Source organism: Stegostoma tigrinum, chromosome 3 (genome assembly GCF_030684315.1).
Source record: "Stegostoma tigrinum isolate sSteTig4 chromosome 3, sSteTig4.hap1, whole genome shotgun sequence".
Lineage (NCBI taxonomy): Eukaryota > Metazoa > Chordata > Chondrichthyes > Orectolobiformes > Stegostomatidae > Stegostoma > Stegostoma tigrinum.
In genome coordinates, this window is record NC_081356.1 from 17,272,279 (window position 1) to 17,295,437 (window position 23,159).

Here is a 23,159-nt window from a genome sequence, read left to right on the forward strand (position 1 = left end):
TTAAAAGCAGATTACTGATATTCATTGTAAATGCTGTTTCTTGTTCATGTTACTGTAAGCGGCTGTGTGCTGTAAACATTTTGGAATAATAAGGCCATATCTTCCTAGTTGACTGAAAACTGTGAAAGTAAACAGCTTCAACCAGCTCTCCAGCACCGTGTCTATGTAGCAGGGAGGATTCAGGGACTAATTCTATTTGTATCAGTTTGAGGTTATTTTCAGAAATATTATAGAGTGACAAAGAAAATCAGAAGCATGCTGCAGTTTATCTTCATATAAGAAGGGAAGACCTGTTTGTGATTGTTTATTGTATGAAAAATGTCCATATTACAGAGGTGGTGGTGCTGGATTGCTTAAAACATATACAGGTGGATAAGTCCCTAAGACCTGATCAGTTGTCCCTTAGAAGTCTGTGGGAACCTAGGGAAGTGATTGCTGGGACCCTTGCTGAGGTTTCTGTATCATTGATAGCCTTAGATGAGGTGCTGGAAGACTGGGGATTGCCTAATATGGTGACACTATTTAAGAATGGTGGTAAGGAAAATCCAGGGAACTATAGACTGGTGAGCCTGGCATTGGTTGTTGGGAAACTTGTTGGAGGGAATCCTGAGGGGCAGGATTTATATGTATTTGGAAAAGTAAGGACTGGTTAGAGATAGTCAACATGGCTTCATGCATGGGAAATTGTGTCTCACTGACTTGATTGAGATTTTTGAAGAGCAATGGATATAATCTATATGGACTTCAGTAAGGTGTTCAACAAGGATCTTCATGGTAGATGAGTTAGCAAGGTTAGATCACAAGGAATACAGGGAGATCTATCCATTTGGATACAGAACTGGCTTGAAGGTAGAAGACAGTAGAAGGTGGTGGTGGTGCAAGGTTGCTTTTCAGACTGGAGGCCTGTGACCAGCTGTATAGCACAAGGGTCAGTGCTGAGTCCACTGCTTTTTGTCATTTATATAAATGACCTGGATATGAACATTGGAGGCATAGTTAGTAAGTTTGCAGCTTACACCAAAATTAGAGGTGTAGCAGACAGCAAGGAATGTTATTTCAGAGTACAGCAGGATTTGATTAGATGGGCAATGGACCAAAGAGTGGCAGATGGAGTTTAATTTGGATAAATATGAGGTTTTGCATTTTGGAAAGGCACATCAGGGCATGACTTGTACATGTAATGGTAAGGTCCTGGGCAGTGTTGCTCAACAAAGTGGCCTTGGAGTGCAGGTTCATAGTTCCTTGAAACTGGAGTCACAGGTAGATAGGATAGTGAAGAACGTGTTTGATATGCCTGCCTTTATTGGTCGGTGCATTGAACATAGGAATTGGGAGGTCATGTTACAGCTGTAAAGGACATTAGTTGAGCCACTTTTGGAATATTGCATGCAATTCTGGTCTCCGTCCTATAGGAAGGATGTTGTGAAAGTTGAAAGTTCAGAAAAGATTTATAAAAAGTTGTTGGCAGGGTTGGAGGGTTTGAGCTATAGAGAGATTCTAAATAGGCTGGGGCTATTTTCTCTGGAGCGTCAGAGGCTGAGGGGTGATCTTATAGAGGTTTATAAAATTGTGAGGGACATGGATAGGCTAAGTAGACAAGGTCGTTTCCCTGTGATGGGGGAGTTTAAAGCTAGAGGGCATAGGTTTAAGGTGAAAGGGGAAAGATTTAAAAGGGACCTAAAGGGCAGCTTTTTCATGCAGAGGGTGGTGTGTGTATGGAATGAATTGCCAGAGGAAGTGCTGGAGGCTGGTACAATGATAACACTTGAAAGGCGAAGGGTCTAGGCCCGAAACGTCAGCTTTTGTGCTGCTAAGATGCTGCTTGGCCTGCTGTGTTAATCCAGCTCCACACTTTGTTAACTTGAAAGGCATCTGAATGGTTATATGAATAGGAAGAGTTTAGAGGGATATGGGCCAAATGCTGGCAAATAGGACCAGATTTATCTAGGATATCTGGTCAGCATGAATGAGTTGGACCAAAGCATCTGTTTCTTTGCTGCTTATCTCTATGACTCTATTTGGGCTTCAGAAGTCATATTTGCATTCACAAAGTCGCACAGATTATAAAATCACTTTTTGTTCTTTTGGTTACAGATTAAAAATGTATATTCAAATTCAAAGTTGTCTACACAGTTCGACAACGTGCAAGTTGTAAATTTCAGGTATGTTCCATCGTAATACTTGTAAAATCAATGCAAAGGTGAATCTTTGACAGATTACATAATCTTACTTTTAAATTGTGATTTGCAATGATGACTTGCTAGTCCCAATTCCATAGCTATGTTGAACGGTATCAAAGGAGTAAGTTATTACACTCACTGTGACTCCAAAATCTATTTTTGCACAGAATGCTGGAAGGGGATTATGTTTCTCACAAAGTCTAACAGTAACTAATAAATTGAAGCAATGACTTTGTTATCTTTAAATAATATGGAACGTGAGAATCACTAGCCTCAATAGCAGGCAAAAGGCAGGGAAGATAACAACAAAAGCTTGTCAAAAATGCATTGTTTAGTCCAGCAAATGTTAAAAGGAAGTTTAAAATTAAAAGATCTACTGAGAAACTTTAACTTACTTTGCGAAAAATATATATAATTAAGTCAAACACTGGTCTGGATCTGTCCTGTTCTATATCATTACACTACAAGTTGACCTTGCCAGGATGTATCTGCTGCTGAAACCCTGATCTTACCTCTGGACTTAACTATCCTATTGCATTTCTGGCTAGTCTCCCACATCCTACCCTCCAACTTAAAGGTATCGAAAGTTCTGCTGCCTGTGTATGAACTTACAACAAATTCTCTTTCCCTATCACCCCTGCAATCATTGATCCACATTCGTTCCAGATTGACTAATGTCATGATGTTAAAATTCTCACTTTTATTTCGTATTCCTCCTGGACTTGCTCCTCCCTCCATCTTTCATTTCCACATAAAACTTCAAGATATCTGTGTTCATCCAACTCTGGCCTCTTGAGCATATCCATCATTGGTGGCCACACCTTCAGTTGCTGAAGCCCCTAAGCTCAAAAATTCCTTTCCTATATGCCTCTCCTTTCAACATAGGTTTTAAGGCTTGCCTTAAAAGAGGAAAACAATCTCTGTTACCAAAATGCTGGTCACCTGGCCAAATATCTTCTTAAGTTATCTTCTTCTTACGACAGAGAAGATAACCATCCCTCAACGTCCTATCACCAATGATCAAGAATTAGTGAAGCCCCCAGAACACTGAGAATGCTTAACATTATCTAGGTCAAAGCAGCCGGCTTGATTGGCACTCCATCCACAATTTTCAACACTCAGTCCTTCCACTGATGCACCATGGCAACAGTTCATGCCACCTTTAATATGTTCTGCAGCTGCTCACCAAGTCTCCCTCAACAGTATTTGCCAAATCCACCAGCCCTACCACGTGGAAGGGAAAGGGATACAGCTGCACAGGAACACCACTATCTGGAAGGCCTCCTCCAAGCCACACAGCATCTTGACTTGGAACGAAATCACCATTTCTCCTCAGCTGCCAAATCAAAATCTTGGAGTTCCATTTCTAAAAGAGCTGTGGACTGTCACAATTCAGAAAAGTGGCTCACCCTATCTTCATGGGTCTAATAAGTGCTGGTCTCGCCAGAAATGTTCATAACCTATCAAAAGTTTAGTAAACAGAAGTTACAGATGTAAGCCAATTAACAGAAAAACCAGAGGCAAGAATCAGGAGTGTCATGTTATGTGGAGAGTTGATGTGATCTGGAATGCACTATTAGCACTGATGTCTCAAAGTTCCAGGGACCCGAGTTCCATTCCATGGTTGAGCAACTGAGTTTTCATGTTCTCACCATGTTTGTGTGGGTTTTCTCCAGGTGCTCTGGTTTCCTCCCACAGTCCAAAGACATGTGGGTTATGTGGATTGGTATAGCTATTGTCTATGCTATTCAGGGATGTGCAGGTTAGGTGGATTAGCCATGGGAAATGCAGGGTTACAGGGATATGATAGGGGATGGTTCTGGATGGAATGCTCTCCAGAGAATTGTTGTTGACTCGATGGGCCAAATGGCCTGCCTCCACACTTTAGAGATTCCACGATTCTATGATCTGATAAGATGGTGCAAGTAAATTTAATGATAAATTTGAAAAGTGATTTGGATATATCCTTCAAGGACAAATATATTTGTGGAGGAAGTATACGGTAATGAGGTTCATTGGATAGCACAAATCAGTATGATGGACTGAATGGCTATCAATATTGTAACTTCCTGTGACTGTGAGATAGAAATTAGTCTAGCATCATTCATTAAAATCAGTCTATTCCCTCCTTATCCTTCGAATGAGAGCTGCTAATGCTTGTTTCATGTTTATAGTCAGTGTTCACATTCCAAATGTTGACATTAAGGAGGAAGCTACTGAAGTTTGAGTGGACTAAGAACAGAAGGAGGCAACTCTGAAGTTTATAGAATAGGCAGGGCTCATCCCAGCTGCATGAAGAGGTTTTTCTTGGCATTTCTTTTAGGAAACCAAGTGGTATGAACAGGATAGCATCAATATCTATTCCCAAGTGTGCCTCATACTCGTCAGATCAACCCAGTGATGTTCCCTGCTTATGATAACTTTCTAAATGGAAATTTGGATTTATATCAGTCTGTGATGATACACAAAGTTTCTGGCCACATTTCTGCAAGGAACATTGCAATATTTGAAAATAAATAACCCAATATAAGCAATGTTTAACTAATTATGAAACTTACTTGGAGCAGGATTTTTTGTTTAAAAAAAATTACGAAATGTCAAATAGATGAAAAATTGTTTTTTTTTTGCTTAAACAGAACAAAACATTGAATTCAATTATCCCTTTCCTTTTTATTTTGACAGGCCAGGCAGTGTTTTAGTAACACTTTTACTACAGTTCACGGGAAATGGAAACACCACTTTAACAGCAGGGACAGTCAAAAATATATTTCAGCAAAACCTGACACAAGTGAATGCGTCCAGTCAATCTGGCTCCTTGAATGGCTTCAGCATAGATTTAGCAACCATTCAGTTCACTGGTATGTTTTAGGGAGTTAATAATGCTTATACTAACAGATAAAGTGGATATTCTGTGTTACATTAACATTGTCAGGTGTACATTTTCCCGGTGATGGGCTATGTTTTAACTAGTCTAACATGTCAAATTCTAACTCTTGAGTCAGAGACATTCACAGAGGCTCCTGGGGAAGCAAGATTGCCCATTGGAAATTTAAAACTTCCTGGGAAATTTCCATACAGGTCCATGAATAGGACTATCACAGTGTCAGGAAGCACATTGATGACAATACAATAGGCACTATTAAGTTTAAGAATTAAGTTCTATTTCTGCCTTCTATGAACATAAATCAACAGAAAAACCTCCAGCGTACTTGAAGGCAAATTAATCTATTCTTTTTTCTGCAAAGCAAAACTAATTGTGTTCAATTCCTGACATTATCCAATAACCTAGAATGGAACCTGTTTCGACACTTTAGGAGCTTAGGCAGAAATTTTCAATTAAATTAAAATTGTGATCGCCATGACTACAGAACAAAACCCTTGAAGGAAACATAAGTTAAATGAAGCTTCTTATTCAATAAATATTCACTTTAACCCTTCAGAAAAAAAAAATTGCATGCACTTTGAATCTTGACCAGCTGTAAAAGGTGACTCAATGATGTTGGGTATCAAAGAAAACTTATTCCATCAAAAACATGGTCAGCCTTCCCATGATCTCTAATTAGAGATATTTTGTAAAAGGCATTGTCCTAACAGGGAAGGACCCACACACCCACACACCCACACACCCACACACCCACACACCCACACACCCACACACCCACACACCCACACACCCACACACCCACACACCCACACACCCACACACCCACACACCCAGTCTCCAATTTAGGATTTAGTAAGTTCACAGTACAAATGGCTCTACAAGCCTGTGATGAGCTGCCTAAAATTCCTGAAGTACCAAAACAGGTTCTATTCCAGCTTAGTTGGTACTGTCAGGAATTGAACACTGTAGTACAAACAGTTCTGCTTTGCAGAAAAAAATTTGAATCATTTGCCTTCTGGTATGCCGGAACATTTTTCCGTTGATATATGTTTATAGAAGGCAGAAATGGAAATTTACTCTTAAAAGTAACAGCCCATATCTTCTGCCACCGGATTGTCACAGATCAGATGTGCTTTCTGACACTGTGATAGTCCTATTCATGGACCTGTATAGAAATTTCCCAGGAAGTTTTAATTTCCAATGGACAATCTTGCTTCCCCAGGAGCCTCTGTGAATGTCTCTGACTCTGAGTTAGAATTTGACATGTTAGACTAGTTAAAACATAGCCCACCACCTGGGTTACTGTACAGCTGACAACCCAATCAGCCTCCTGTCTCTGAATACCCAACTACTTGCCCAAACTGGTTACCACTCCAGAATGCACCTTCAACCACCCATCTAACACCTCAATCCACAATCCTCTCTCATCTATCCCCATACCCACTTCACCCACCAGTTATAACCACTTACCCACTAATTAGCATTGAAAGATTGAACTTTCAAATTCACAAATTGCTGGTAGAATCCCTACGGGCGTGGGGGGGTGGAGGTGTGGGAGAGAGGCCATTCAACCCATTGAGTTTGCACCAACCCTCAGAAGATCATCCCATCTTACCCCGTAACCCCTTTTTTACCACAGTTAACCCACCGAGCGTGCACAGTACAGGGCAATTTAGCGTGGCCAATCCACCTAACCAGCACAACTCAGAGGAAACTGGAGCACCGCAGACATGGGAAGAATGTGCAATCTCCACACAGACAGTCATCCAAGGCTGGAATTGAACCTGGGACCCTAATGCTGTGAAACAACAGTGCTAATCACTGTGTCACCCTAAGTCTGTACTCCTTTCTGATGGAAGTCCCCAGCTAATGCTGCACTGCACATTTCTTTGAGAGCCAGCATTGGAAAATCCCTAGAAGAAATGTACAGCAGGGAGTGCAGTCAACTCATCATTGCTACCGCTCAGAAGATACAAGCCAATGTTTCACAGCATCAGAGAAAGCTGTGCTGGAAATAGAAATTATTTGAAGGTGTTTACAGTTAGCCTCTGTTTGCAGAGCAACTGTGAACAACTGCCATTTAAAAACTCACTGAGAAGAGAAAATCTCAATTTGGACATCCTTAATTGAGGGTAAGAACTGAAAAGTAAGGAAAATAGATCAGGTGGATAATCTTAAAACAGTGAAGCAAAGTGGGTAACTTGAGGGCTGAGGGGGTCTTGAAGAAAGCCAGAGAAAAAGCAAGCCCATGCCAAAAGGGGCCAAATAAGCTATGGTGGCAGCTGACAAATGAATCACTCAGTTCCTATCCAAAAAAAACTCATCTCAGCCTGCTTGATACTTTTTTTCATAAGTTACTTTCTTGACACCTAATAATAAATTGATTGCCTATGTTACAGACTCTTGAATATTCATATGTTTCTATTTTCTGATGACCAGTAAAGGTAAACATGGTAATGTAGACAACATCAAGTCAGTGCCTGCTGGAGTTTTTATAGGATATTTCCACCATTAAGCAGATCTGCCAACAACTTCACAAAATAATCAATTTGCCTGAGTCAATTACGATCATCTTTTCCTTTTTTATTCATTTCAGAAATCAGCCAGGCAGCTGCAAAAGTTATTTTCACCAGTGGTAATCCATATATTTTGATTACTTTAATTTCAATTAATCTACATTCACTTGTTTCCAAATAAAATCCATAATTGTCAACCTCTATTCTTGAAATGCCCCTTCCAGTCAGATTAAATTCTGAGCTCCTAGGGACCAGATTTTGATCTTCCAGTGGCGGGAAAGTTGAAATATTTGCCAAAATGTATCGTGTGCCAAAAATGCTCTGTAATTTCTGGAGGTCACATGTCTGCTGAAAACCAATCAATGGATTCAATGTCGATGCTGCTACTCCTTTGGGCAGAGCCTCAAACTAAGAGGGAGGATTGAGTTGGGGAGGAACCTCTTCACCAAAAAGGTTGTGAATGTGTGGAATTCTCTGCCCAGTGAAGCAGTTGAGGCTACCTCGTTGAATGGTTTTGAAGTAAAAATAGATAGATTTTTGAACAGTAAAGGAACTAAGGATTATGGTGAGTGGGCAGGTAAGTAGAGCCAAGCCCATGAAAAGAACAGCCATGCTCTTACTGAATGATGGAGCAGGCTTGCCATGCCAGATGGCCTACTCCTGCTTCTATTTCTTATGTTCTGAAGTGACTGAAGCCCAGTTTTTCACCAATTTGGGCTGATTGACATTCAGTTATGACGATTTCTTTGCAGAGTTATTTAGAGCTGGCTCCACAAGTGCAGGGACTTGAGAGTATAATTCATATCTCCGTCTTTCTGAAAAGCTGTTAGGAGGGTTGCTGACTGCATGATAAAACATTCCTACACTATCAAAAATATATCAGGGAGGCGATGGCCTAGTGGTATTATCACTGGACTTTTAATCCAGAGACCCAGATAACATTCTGGCAAATGGTGAAATTTGAATTCAATAAATATCTGTAATTAAGAATCCTGATGATGATGATGATGATGATTCCATTGCTGATCGTTGGGGGAAAAACCCATCTGGTTCACGCATGCCCTTTAGGGAAGTAAACAGCCATCCTTACCTGGTCTGGCCTCTGTGCATGTGGTTGGCTCTTAACCGTTAGGGTTTGGCAATAAATGCTGCTGAGCCAGTGATGCCCTCATCACATGAATGAAAAAGGGAAAAAAATATCAATTTTAACTTTCAAAGTTGCAGTGTGTTGTGGTTTCTCAGCATTCAAATACTTGCAATTAATACTGGAAGTTATGGAAATTTAGCCCGCTCCAATTTAGAACCAGTTAGGATTTTACCAGGGTCTCAGTATTAACAGACAGTGTAAATTCAAATCATTTTGTTGTTGTTGATAATAATATCACTTAGACTTACTTATGAAGAAGGCATTGTCTTATTTTGACTATTTATGTTCCAGTCATTTTATTTGTAAGCCAGCACTTATTTCCCATCCCCGACTACCCCCTGCACTGAATGGCTAACTTGGCAATTTCAAGGCCCAGTTAAGAGCCAAAAACATTGCTGTGGATCTGGACTCACAAATAGGCCATACAAGTAAGAATAGTAGATTTTCTTCACAGAACTACTTATGTGAACTGGCTGCATTTTTATGACAATTGATAGTAGCCATTTTTAAGCTAATTTTTTAAAATTCCAAATTTTATTGAAATATGATACCACCTCTCCTATTGCTATGACTGGTTAAAAGTTTTATACGATATTCAAATTGGATTATTTCACCTGTGAACTTATCACAAAAGTATTGATTGTCAGATCAAAGATAGACAACAACAGCTCTGTTAAATGAGCAAGAGAAAGAGAGAAGGGCAAATTGAACATGTCGTGGAGAGAATGAAAACTGAAAGAAGTGTGGATGCTGTAAATCAGGAACAAAAACAGAAATTGCTGCAAAAAGCTCAACACGTCTGTCAGCATCTGTGCAGACAAATCAGAGATAATCTTTTGAGTCCTCACTGGGCCTGAAAAGTTAACTCTGACAGAATGAGTCTGTGCATGTAATATGGGAGAATCAGAAAATGGCAAATACTTTGCATCAGTCAGTAAAAGACACTAACAACATTTTTAAATTATAAATAATCAAGACGCAAAATGGGGCAAGAAAGTAAATACAACAACTATTACTGGAAAAAAATGTGTTAGATCTGTTCATGGGAAAATCTTTGTTCTGTTTGTTTTCATTTGTACAACAGAAACCATCACATCAAATCCAAGTACCACGATTGCCACAGACAATCCTACCACATTTAGCTCAACAGAGATGACTACAGGTAAGATATTTCTTTCTGACTTATGATATTTCAGCAACACTAGCTGTTAGAAAAAGGAACTAGAATTTCAATGAAAAAATATTTATGAAGTACATCGCACATAATGAATTTCTATGGAAGTATAATCATTGTCTTGATCCTAGAATCAAAATCCTGATCATGAGGAAGCAGGCCATTGGGCCAATGGAGTCCACACTGACTCTCCACAAGGCATCCCACCCACTCCCACACCCGAACCTATTCTTCAACCCCTTTCGATCTAATGGCTACTCCACCTAGCCTGGACACTATAAGCAATTTAGCTTCGCCAATCCAACTTAATGAATATTTTTCAGGCTGTGGGAGAAACCGGAGCACCGGACGGAAACCCACGCAGACACAGGAAGAATGTACAAAATCCATAAAGTGTGGAATCAAACCTGGGTCCCTTAAACTGTGAGGCATCAGTGCTAATCACTGAGCCAACATGCTGCCCCAAGATACTAAGCCCCACCAAATGATGTTGCGATCACTACCCCTAGAGAATCATTAACTGCAAGTTTTCTTATTAATTCTACCTCATAACTAAATTGGAAATAGCCTGTTTCCTGGTGGGTTGTGCAAAATACCACTCTCAGAAACAATCCCTGTTGCTCGCTAGAAATTCATCTTTCTTGTCATCCCTTGTGTATCTGATTTGTCCACTCAATATGTGGATTAAAATCATCAATGAAAATTTTACTTGCTCTTCTTATACACCTCCATTATTTCCTGATGTATACCATGTCCTACAGAAAGACAGCACTTTGGGAGCCTATAGTTGATACCAGCCAGTGACTTCTTTCCTTTGCTAGTCCTTACTTCCACGCAATCTAACACCACTTCATGATCTATTGCACCTATGTCCCTACTCATCACCACACAGAAACCTTCTTTTAGTATAAAAACTAGTCCAACTCATTTGTCTTTTTGCCTATGTTTTCTGAGAACTTCAAATATCCTTAAATACTGAGTTCCCAGCAGTCTGTAACTATCAAGTCATATTTGCTGATTTCTATTGTGCCTTCAACTCATCTATCTTGCCACGAATGCTGTGTGTCGTCAGGCAAGCTGAGTAGCTCAGGTTCAAATTTCTGCTGCACTCAACTGCTTATATTTACAGCTCCTGCTTATCACACTTTGACAATCATTCACCACTTTACTGTGCTATCCCCCTGTTCTCGCATTTCTTTTTAACCTTTCCTTCAATTTGAACCACACAACCCATTAATTATTTTAAAGCACTATCCACATCCCGAGGTGACATGACTGACTTGGAAGTCATTTGTGAACTAAACGCATTTTTATGACAGCTGATACTTGCCATAATTAGGCTAGTTCTTCTAATTCCAGGTTTTATTCAATTACTACACCACTTCTCTTGCTGTGATTGGTTAAGAGTTTTATACTATAACTGTTCAAATTTGATTATTTCACCTGAAATCTTATCACAATATTATTGACTGTGATATCAAACATAGACAACAAGAGTTTTGTTAAATGAATAAGAAAGAGAGAAGGGCAAATTGAACATACGTTCCAAAGAGAAAGAAAACTGGAAGAACTCCAAACAGAAGTTGCTGGCAAAGCTCAGCTGGTCTGGCAGCATGTGTAACCAGAAACCAGCGTTAACCTTTCGAGTCTGTAGAACCTTTCTCAGAACTGACGACCTGAAAAGTTAACCCCGAGAGAATGAGTCTGTGCACATAATATCAGAGAACCAGGAAATGGCAAATACTTGGCATCAGTCTGTAAAAGACACCACTAACATTTGTAAAATTTTAAATAATCAAGAGACAAAAAGGAACAAGGAGGTAAATACAATAACTATTACTGGAAAATATGTGTTAGGTCTGTTCATGGGAAAATCTTTGTTCTGTTTGCTTGTTTAGTTCCTATGACAGAAACCATCGCATCAAATCTAAGTACCATACTCGTCAAAGGCACTTCTACCGTATTTAGCTCAACTGAGATGACTACAAGTGAGATATTTCTTTCTACCTTATGATATTTCGGGGGTCAGGCTAGCTGTTAGAAAGAAAAAGGAACTAGTATTTAGATGAAAAAATATTTATGAAACACATTACAGCTAATGAATTTCTGTGCAAGTATAATCATTGCCTTGCAGGAAATTGCCACAGCCACATTTTACAAGACCCTCAGTGTGTTAACGACGAGTTAAGCTGATGCATTGATGATAGATAAGGGTTGGGTGATTAGCACAACTAGATGCATTCTCATGACTGTTGATACTAACCTTTAATAGGGTAGTTTCTTTTAAATTTCAGATTTTATTAAATTACTGAATTCAAATTACATTATCAATATAAGGAAAATTGAACCCATATCTCCAGAACATTAACCTGGGTTTCCTGAATTACTAGTGAAGTGACATTATCACTACACCATCACTTCTCACATTGTGATTGGTTAAGAGCTCTGTTCTACATCATTCACACTTGATTGTTTTTAAGTCAACTGTGCCCTTATCACAATAGTGATGGTTGTAGGAAAATTATAACTGAATAATGATCAAAGAATCATAATCCCTCTTGTGTGCATGCAGGCCATTTGGCCAATCGAGTTCACACTGACCCTCCAAAGCACATCCCACCCAAACCCACCCCATACCCTGTTCTTGAAACCTTGCATTTCCCATGGCAACTCCACCTAGCCTGGGCATTCCCTGGACACTATCAGCAATTTAGCATGGCCAGTCCACCAACCTGAACATTTTTGGACTGTGGGAGGAAACTGGAGCATCTGCCAGAAAAGCAAGCAGACGTGGGGAGAATGTGTAAAATCCACACAGACAATGTGGAGTTGAACCTGGGTCCTTTAAACTGTGTGGCATCAGTGCTAATCACTGAGCCAACACGTTGCCCCAAGCTACTATGCCCCACCAAATGATATTGTGATCACTACCCCTAGAGAATCATTAACTGCAAGTTTTCTTATTAATTCTACCTCATTACTAAATTGGAAATAGCCTGTTTCCTGGTAACCTCTGTCTCTTATGATTAAGCCAGTACTGCATCTATCTTGCCAGCTCACCCCAATACCATGTGACTTCATCAGTCTGCCATGAGGGACCTTGTCAAAGGCTTTACTGAAGTCCATGTAGACAATACCAACCAATTTTCCCTTATCAATCATCTTCGTCACTTCCTCAAAAAACTCAAACAAGTTAATGAGGCATGTCGTCCCCCGTACTAAACTATGCCATCTATCGCTAATAAGTCCATTTGATTCAAACTCATATAGGTTTTGTCCCTGAGAATCTTTTCCAATAATTTCCCTACCACTGCTAGAGACTCACATACCTGTAATTTCCAGGATTATCCCTGCTATCCTTCTTAAATAATGGCACAACAATGGGCTATTCTACTATCCTTTGGGGCCTCAGCTAAGGCCAAAAATGGTATAACGATGTCTGTCAGACTCCAGGAATTTGTTCTCTTGCCTCCCTCAATATTCTGGGATAGATCCCATCAGGACCCAGGGAGTCATCTACCCTAATACTTTTTTAAGGTGGGCAACACAGCTTCTTTTTTAATAGCAACTTGGCTTAGAGATCATCGTCTACCAATTCCTTCTCTTTGGTGAACACCAACACAAAGTATTTGTTTAGGACCTCAGAGATAATGGGAACTGCAGATGCTGGAGAATCCAAGACAACAAAATGTGAGGCTGGATGAACACAGCAGGCCAAGCAGCATCTCAGGAGCACAAAAGCTGACGTTTCAGGCCTAGACCCTTCATCAGACCCTGATTACCCTATTGCTTTTCATATGTGTATGAAAAGCCTTTAGATTTTCCTTAATTCTATTTGCCAATGACTTTTCATGACCCCTCTTAGCCCTTCTAATTCCTTGTTTAAGTTCTTTGATAGACAGGGAATTGTTCATTTTTCTTTGTTTTCGAAATACTGATTTGAATCAATGAATCAGATTCTAAACATTATTGTATGTTATACAGCTTGTGGTTCCAGACCTGCTTTTTCCAGTAGGATTGTTGGTGGGACAAACTCAGTAATTGGTGAATGGCCTTGGCAAGTTAGTCTCCAAATCAGATCACACGTCTGTGGTGCATCCATCATCTCTGACAGATGGCTCATCTCTGCAGCTCACTGTTTCCAAGAGTAAGCGCATTATTGATTTTTCATTTGTACAGTTTAATAAGAGACATGACAACTTTAGGTCGCTTTGCTCATTGAACTTTGCATTTCAAATAATATTTTTACGAAGATCTGCGTAAAAGCCCACAGATTCAGCCTTCAAATTTGGGCTTTGAATGTGAAAAGAGAGAATCGACAAGAAATTGACTCAAAGATTGTAAGAGGTGGGTCCTTTTCAGAGGAGTCATGATGGAGTGAAAGAAATGGGGTTATCCAGGAACTGCAAGGACTGGTTTAAGGATGTTTATTCTTTGAAATTGAAGTTAACTCCTTCGATTCAGAAACTCAATGCACGCTGACCTTATTTTAATAATAGTGCTATATTCAGAAAGGTGATTGAGTCAACAGAGTTTGCTTAGCTATTAGAAATTGAATTACACAAAATGTATGAATGAATAGAACAATGTTCAATTAAATTGAATTTTAATGCACAATGGAATGCACAGAATACGTATTCCATGCAAGATATTGATAAAGTTCACAATGATTTTAAAAATAACATAAATGGTTTTAGTAGACTCAGGGTTAAACTGTCCAAAATTTAAGACTGATGTCAGGAAGTCCTTGTTCTCAAAAGGATTTATTAACCAATGGGACAAAGCTTCAAGTAGGGTAATGGAAGTGAATTGCTCAAGAACCTGGAAGACCATTGGATACTTCTTGATAGTTGAATTAAGGGGCCACACTGCCTTCCTCACTTCTCTGTATCCTAGATAACCTTGTAATATGGAAGCAAGAATAGTTCCGTGGAGTGGAATTTTCTTAATCATTCCTTTTTCAAAACCCATTCATTGAATTGCCTGATTTGCTATCTTATTAGCAGGCCATTGATGAGTATGAAGAAAACCTGAGAGGAAGTGACATGATAGGAGGGTGGTCATTTTCTTTGCCCTGCTAGATTCAGAGCAAAAGCATTGACATCAAGCAGCACAGTCGCATAGGATCCCACGTGTGGAAATAGGCCATTTAGCCCAACAAGCCCACATTGACCCTCTGAAGAGCAACCCACCCAGACCCATCACCCCACCCGATCCCTCTAACCCTGCATTTCCCATGGCTAATGCACCTTACCTACTCATCCCTGAACATTATGGGGAATTTGGCAAGGTCAATCCACCTAACATGCACATGTTTAGACTGTGGGAGGAAACTGAGCGCTCTGCAGAAACAGGGAGAATGTGCAAACTCTGCACAAACAGCCGCCAAAGGTTGGAAGCAAACACAGGTCCCTGGGGCTCTGAGACAGCAGTGCTAACCACTGAGCCAAGATAAACCATGCCTATGACCTCATGCATTGGACATGTCATGCAGCATTTAATATTAACTGTAACGCACAAGTTAAGTTCATGAATTTGCATACAATCCCATAAATTGTGACACAAGAATAAAGTTTTATTTGGCAGTCGTATATACAAAATCGAATTACAATACACTTGGAAAGGAAACATTGTTGCGTAATGAAGAAAGAGCAGGGGAATGAAGCTAATTTCGAAGCACCAACACTGGTGTAATGGACCAAATGACATTCTTCTGGTCTGTAAATTTGTATGTAGTTTATGAGTCAATCTTCCGAATGATATGAATTATTATTGTTCCATCAAGTCCATATGATGTAGAAGGAGATGTGAGCAACTGGGATTCATACTGTACATTAATGTACCAGCCAGTAGAACATGACTTTGTACAATAGTGTAAGATAGGCAGTAGCAAGCTGGAATTACTTATTTCTCATTTTGTACTTTTGTTGATAATGAGATGAAAAACCTGCTATTAGTTCACGTTTATTGTCTTTTTGAAACACCTTATTTTTGGTTAAAAAATAGAGCGGATTTTCCTTTTTAGACATTGTTGTCTCAAGGATGAATTGGTTCAGTACAAGTTTTAGATCTAAAAATCTTAGCGAAACAAGGTGAGCTAACAAACTGAAAATTTCAAATGCTGGGAATCACAGCGGGTCAGGCAGCATCCATGAAGAGCGAGCAATCAGAGCTTTGATGAAGAGTCATCGAGATTTAAAACATTGCCTTGCTCTCTCTCCATGGATGTTGCTGGACCCGCTGTGATCTCCAGCACTTTTTGTTTTCAGTTCAGGCTCCAGCATCTAATAATTTGCTTCTGAAGTAATCTAAAGTTGTGAATGCTGATGGAGGTTAATTTACTGCTTGTCATGACATGATTGTTCATTTATTGCCCCTGTTTATTTAAAGTTCAACTAACAACCCATCAATATGGAGAGCATTGATCGGGACAATTGATGTAGGAAGCGGTACTGTCCGAACTATTGAAACAATTATCGTCCATCCGCAGTACCGACAAACCTCAAATGACTATGACATTGCAGTGCTGAAACTTTCATCCCCTCTGAACTTTGCGGCTAACATTCAACCAATTTGTCTTCCATCGAGTGACCAAGTCTTCCAAGCTGGGGTCAGCTGCATAATCACAGGATGGGGCACTCTTTCATTTGAAGGTTAGATCACAAAAGTTTCATTTATTGTCAAGTTATAGAGTGTAACTAAAGCTGCAGTAGATGAATATATAAATACTGAAAGAACTGCGGATGCTGTAAATCAGAAACAGAAGCAAAATTGCTGGAAAAGCCCAGCAGGTCTGGCAGCACCTGTGAAGGGAAAAACAGAGTTAACATTTCGGGCCCCGTGACCCTTCCTCAGAACTAGATAAATATATGTTCGCGTAGTGCCTGTTTCATGCTCTGAATGTGCAAAATACAACAAAGCATTACTCTGCTGTGCTATTTCTTCATACTGAGTGAAGACATAAGGTAAAATCATTATCAAATGATGCATATTAAGAAAAGTTCAAACTCGGAAGTATCCAAATTAGAACCATCAGTGTTGATTTACTAAATGACAAAATCAGACCTGATTTAGGCTATATTCAGAGAGATACTAATTCTGTAATCTCATTAATAGTGATTAAACTTTTACACTTTCTATTTACAAGTCTTAAAATTAATACATTTTTCTCAAGAAAAGAAAATAAAATTTTCAAACAATGATACTATCTTAGCAGTAGAAATCAGCCTCCAATCCAGTGATTACACAGCACATGGGTATTCAATTTAAGGATGGTTCTGTTTATTGCTGGGTATTTTTAATCAATCTATTCATGAATGTTATGACACACCTCTGGGGCAAGTGGGACTTGAAACTAGCCTTTCTTGCCCCAGAGATAAAGATCCTATCACTGTGCCTCAAGAGACCTTGATTCAGTTGATAAACTCATCTAAGTCATTAATAAAATTGGCTTAGATAATTTCAGAGAAAGAAAAGTTTAAGTAATTAAATTATTCAGCTTAAATGTTAGCTCTTGATAACAAAATGGATCTGCATCAAATTGCTAGTAAACAGATCATCCTTTGTCTTTTTTTTGTCAGGTCTCAGGTGTCACCACCAGCAAAAATATCTTCGCATGCTCTCCCCTTTCAACATTCTAAAAAGGACCCTTGGGTCCACTCCTCATTCATGATTCACACTCACTCCCTCCCCTTTCCTAAGGCATCTTCCCATGCAAGCATGAGAAGTGAAACATCTGACTTTCATCTCCTTCCTTCTTACCATTTAAGGCCACAAACACTCTTCCCAGGTGAAACAGTGAATTCGTCATACTTACTTCATTTTGTACACTGCATTTGCTCTCAAATTAAAACTTCTTCAGTTTCTCCGATTTCTTCACCAAGTTTGTTAATGGACAATTACCGCATTGGAATCTGGGATAAATCTCCTGCAGTTTCTATACATTTGACAAAGAAGAGTCATTTTCAACATGTTTTAGTGACAGGAATTTCCTGGTGCCTTGAACTTCAGCATCTCTAGACCACATTCAATATTGGCACACAACTGATTCCAAATGGGTTGATTTGGTTCTGACAAACTGACCTTTTGCAAAATTTATCGCCAAATCAGTTATATGTGATCAATCAAATAGTGCACTTGTGTGCGTTCCTGTAGAATATCAATATTAACAGCACAGTTGAGTAAGCACAAAGATAGCTGGCGCAATCATCTTTCATCAGTTTACCGTCTGTAGAATCCATACAGTGTGGAAACAGGCCATTCAGTCCAACAAGTCCACACCGACCCTCTGCAGAGCATCCCTACCAGATCATTCCCCTATCCTTTCCCTGTAACCCTATATTTCCCCATGACTAATGCACCTCTCATCCCTGAACACTATGGGTAATTTAGCATGACCAAACCAACTCGCCTGCACATCTTTAGACTGTGGGAGGAAACCGGAGCACCCAATCGAAACCTACGCAGACATGTGGAGAATGTGCAAACCCCACATAGACAGTTGCCAGAGGGTGGAATTGAACCAGGCCCTGATGCTGACGGGCAGCATTGCTAACCATTGAAACACCATGCTGCCCAGATTATGATGACATATGCCACCTGGAATTAGGAAAGCAGAGACTTATTTGGCTTGTTCTGTTAGTGGAACTTATCAATAACCATTGAGCAATATGATCCTGTTAAAACTTTCTGAATATTTGACTCTGTCAATGGAAGGGGATGTTACTGGTAACTGAAGAGTGAAATAGGATGTCCCAGAAGGAATATCCCCTTCACTCTGCTGAAATGAGACAGCTGCAAAGAGGTTGTTTGGTGGTGGCATCATGGCGAATCTGGTGAAAATGGTGGACAATTATCCATTGAGTATAGAGGCTAATAGGGTGGAAGATGAGGACAAGGGGGACCTATCATGATTCTGGGAGGGAGGTGAAAGGGTGAGGGTAGAGGAGCAAGAAATAATGTTGGAACACATTCTGCTTTACCTTGCATCCATTCATGCCTGGACAAAGCCAAAGATGCATTTTATATTATGGTGGGATCTGCCTAACACTCATTGAACTGACAAAGTTCCGTCAAGGAAACAGACAAAGTGCTGACTAATGCTGAAATTTTAATTTAGACTGTATGATTAGAACCTTGGGGAATGCTTGTTAACATTTCAAAGCCTGTAATAATTTTGTTTCCTTAAAGGTTGACCTTTAGCTCACCTGGCAGATACAAGGCTGTTGCAATTAGGGAATAGCAACATCAGTTCAATTTTCAAGTTGTGTAGAAGTTTATCAGTCAGCATTGTTTAGTGTCTCAGTCCCTATTACCAGCAATAAATTAGACCATAAATAGCATCCATTCCAAAGATGATATTAGCTCCAAGTCATTCATTCAGGTAAACTCAGAAGTGCCAATGGAACTATTTCCAAGAACAGCAGGGTACTTGTCTTCTTACTAATCTGCTGATATTTACTGCAGCAAAACTTAATTCCTAAGAAGTGGTTTGTTAATTTATCTAACTGCTGCTTGTGGGAGTTGCTGTGCGTGGATTGGATGTTGAATGTCCTACATGACAGCAGTTAGTATACTTCAAGATACTTTATTGGCTGTAAAGGATAAAAGGCACAATATAAATGCAAATTCGTATGGTTAATGGTAGGTGTCTTCTCCAAAGAATGGGGGATTTCAAGACTAGGGGTCACATTTTCAAGGGTGGAAGAGAGAGATTTATAAAAGACATGAGGGGCAAAATTTTTACCCAGAGGGTGGTTTGTGTGTGGAATGAACTTACTGAGGAAGTGGTGGATGTGGGCACAGTTACAATGTTTAAAAGATATTTGGATAAGTCCCTGAATAGGAAAGGTTTGGAGGGATGTGGGCCAGAAGCAGGCAGGTGGGACTAGTTCAGTTTGGGATTATGTTTGGAATGGACTGGTTGGACTGCAGAGTCTGTTTCTGTGCTATCTGACGTTACACGGCATCTTTTTAAGGAAATCTTCAGACATGAAACACAGGGCAAAATTCTTATTTCCTTTGTCCAGGCTCACTGCCACAAATCCTTCAAAAAGCAAATGTGGACATCATCGCTGACAGCACATGCAGGAGCATCTATCAAATTACTGAAAGAATGCTGTGTGCTGGCTTCTTAACAGGAGGAGTCGATTCCTGTCAGGTAACATTTAACACAATATTTTAAAATAGTGAGCAAAAAAACGTCAAACAGGATCAGGAGGTGTATAAATGGGGCAGACTGTATAGAAGTGAGGATGCTATCCTAAGCCTGGGTAAGTCACTGGTAGAACTCAACTAAACCATTATGTTCAATTTTATGGGGAAGAGTTGAGACACATGCACATGGTGAAAGGTGGCTTCTGCACCTACACCTCTCGACAGTGTGACCTGTTTGGCAATTTTACCACAGCAACCTCCAAACTGGCGACCTGTTACCGTCCCTTTAAGGTTAGTGGACTGGATCCTCACGCTGTCAGTGCAATAACTAGGCAAAAAAAAAATGATCTGGGGACCAAGTGTTAGAGGGGAAGCCCATCCAAGTAGATTATTGGGACCAGGAGGCTGTCTTCACTGCCTACGGCCCCTCTTTACCACTGTCAACCTTCCCCCACCTTCTTGCTCAAGCTGCCTCTGGCGGGGAGCCTGCATTTAGCTGGGGGATGGGAGTGGAGGGTATTATTGCTTTTGTCAATGGAACAATGAAGGAGCCCCTGCTTGGACTTTAATTAGGGAAAATATCTGCCTACCTCTCATAGCATCTGGCCTTACCACTTTTGCTGTCTATAAGATACCTCAGTGGTAGGATTGTATCAAGGAGCCAGTCCCACATTCTACCCCACAATTTCACTGGAGCCAGTAAAACCCTGACCTAACTAGGAACACAGCAGGAGGGATGTCAAGGCCTTGGAGAGCTTATACAGGAGATTTCCTAGAATGGTACCACTAAGCAGGATTTCAGTTATGTGGTGGCACTGGATCTTCTCCTTAGAACAGAAAAGTTTAAAGACATGTTTATTTAATGGCAGCAATGAACATATAGATGGTTTTGTTAGAGTAAGGACAAGACTAGGTATCAAATTTCCCTGAATACAAAGCATCCAAGAAAGTATGGAAAGGGAGACAAGAGGATTATTGACAAAGAGAACATTGCAGTGATGATGAAAGAGGATGTTGCTGAGGAAAAATGATGTCCCTGAATGGATGAAGGCTTTTGGCTAGAGCTAATGAGCAAAAAAAATGATACAACTTCCAGTTCCCTCCCCCCATCCCCCTCTCTGATGAAGGGTCTAGGCCCGAAACGTCAGCTTTTGTGCTCCTGAGATGCTGCTTGGCCTGCTGTGTTCATCCAGCCTCACATTTTATTATCTTGGAATCTCCAGCATCTGCAGTTCCCATTATCTCTGATACTATTTTAACCTCACTGCGAAGCCTCTTCCAGGGATGCCTAACCTGAAGAAGTTACCCTCCTCCCTCCGAACCAACCTCAGGGAATCTCTCTCCCATTGCAACTCTCTTGTAATCCCCCTCTCTCCCTATTTATTCCAGTTCCCTCCCCCCATCCCCCTCTCTGATGAAGGGTCTAGGCCCGAAACGTCAGCTTTTGTGCTCCTGAGATGCTGCTTGGCCTGCTGTGTTCATCCAGCCTCACATTTTATTATCTTGGAATCTCCAGCATCTGCAGTTCCCATTATCTCTGATACAACTACGTTGCTTGGTGCAGCTTTTAGGTCACAATTTAATGGGATGGATGTAGAAAAATAAGTCTGCAATAGAATTACAGACATGAGCAAGCTTAAAAGGGTCGTTATAATAGAGAACATTAATTATCCAAATATAAACTGTATAGTAGCTGCTTAAAGCCAGAGAGGAACAAGAGTTCCAAGAGTGCTTTCGGCACCGTTTGGACAGTAGTATGTTTCCAGTCCAGTGAGGAAAGACGATTAGCTACACCTGGTTCATGGGAATGAGGTCAGCCACATAGGTCAAGCATCAGTAGTGGAATGTTATTTCGGCCATGAACATGTCCAAAGAAAAAACAGGTCCAGAGTCCTTGGATGACAAAAGAGAAAGAAATGATGGTGAAGAAGACATGGTGTGCTCACAACAGATGTCAGGTGGAAAATACAATCAAGAACCAGGCTCAAAGGATGATTCGGAAATAAGTTAAGAAGTATAAAGGAAGTATGAGGACTGGTAGGCAACCAACAGGAACGAGAATCCAAACATTTTCCATCTGCATGCACTGGAGTCTATGGGTTGTGAATGGGTTCCATTCAGGAGTCTGTTTGCAAGTCAGTTTTATTAAAGTCAGAACACAATGCAGGGCAATATAAAGGAGCTATCTGTAAGTCTAGGAAATATCCATATGTCAGGCCTGTATAATTACATCTCTCTATGGTATCGTGTTTGTAAGCACAAAGGCGTGTAAGTCAGAAATCCATAAATCGGGGAATCCCTGTAAATAGTGGAAATTGGGAAATGGAGGAGTGGCAATAATTAGGAACCAAAAGGGATTGCATGCATGAAGGTGAGATTATGGCTGATGCATTGAATGATACCTAGACTAGGAAAGATGAAACAGGAGGCTGTTCAGGCTCTTGCAGTGTTTAAAACTGATAAGGAGGAGTGTGGATAAGTGATCTGTACCTAAAGTTTGAAGAAGCCAGAACTGGATGAGATGCACAGGATGAGAAAGATAACAAGAGAAGAGAAAGTAAAATTTACAGACGCAGTTTCCAGTCCTTCTTAAACTCAATGGTGGTAGCAAAGGACTGGAGAATTACAAATGTTCACCATTTACCCAAAATAATTCATAAACTTAAGCCTAGAAACTAAAGGGCTGTCAGTTTGCTCTGAAGTGGGAGGGATTCTTCTAGAATTTATAATTTGACAAATTAATAGTCACTTGAGCAAATACAACCTAACTATAAAATTACTGTACAGATTTTTTAAAGGCAAATCACATTTCCCTAATTACTTGAGATATTTTGAGCTGACAGGTTGATGAGCGTTGTTATGTTATGGCACAGACTCCAGGCCAGATGGTCACAGTCATAGAGAATGGATATTCCATCAGTTGTTCTGGGTATGTGCTAAGATGGGGCTAGAGTTGGATGAGAGGACAGCCATACAGGTGAGGGTGTATTTAATGAGAAGAGTTTGGTAAGATATGGTGAGAGATCACACTGGGCCCCACAAACCCCTCTGAAAGCTCAAAGCCATTGACTCTTAGCCAAAAGATCATTTAGAAATAAGATAT

The 23,159-nt window shown here is 40.2% G+C and overlaps 1 protein-coding gene across 3 annotated transcripts in view; it reads left to right on the forward strand.

The window, feature by feature from the left end:
- Nucleotides 1-23,159, forward strand: part of LOC125450688 (transmembrane protease serine 9-like) — a 43,838-nt gene that overhangs the window by 18,105 nt on the left and 2,574 nt on the right. For 2 of the 3 annotated variants that reach the window (XM_059643548.1, XM_059643551.1), the window contains 7 exons: nucleotides 2,095-2,162; nucleotides 4,863-5,038; nucleotides 9,812-9,889; nucleotides 11,800-11,889; nucleotides 13,886-14,048; nucleotides 16,292-16,554; nucleotides 19,930-20,060. In XM_059643548.1, coding sequence (XP_059499531.1) covers nucleotides 2,095-2,162; nucleotides 4,863-5,038; nucleotides 9,812-9,889; nucleotides 11,800-11,889; nucleotides 13,886-14,048; nucleotides 16,292-16,554; nucleotides 19,930-20,060 — 969 coding nt within the window. The remainder of the gene's footprint in view (nucleotides 1-2,094; nucleotides 2,163-4,862; nucleotides 5,039-9,811; nucleotides 9,890-11,799; nucleotides 11,890-13,885; nucleotides 14,049-16,291; nucleotides 16,555-19,929; nucleotides 20,061-23,159) is intronic. The other variant, XM_059643549.1, reaches the window with a different exon arrangement.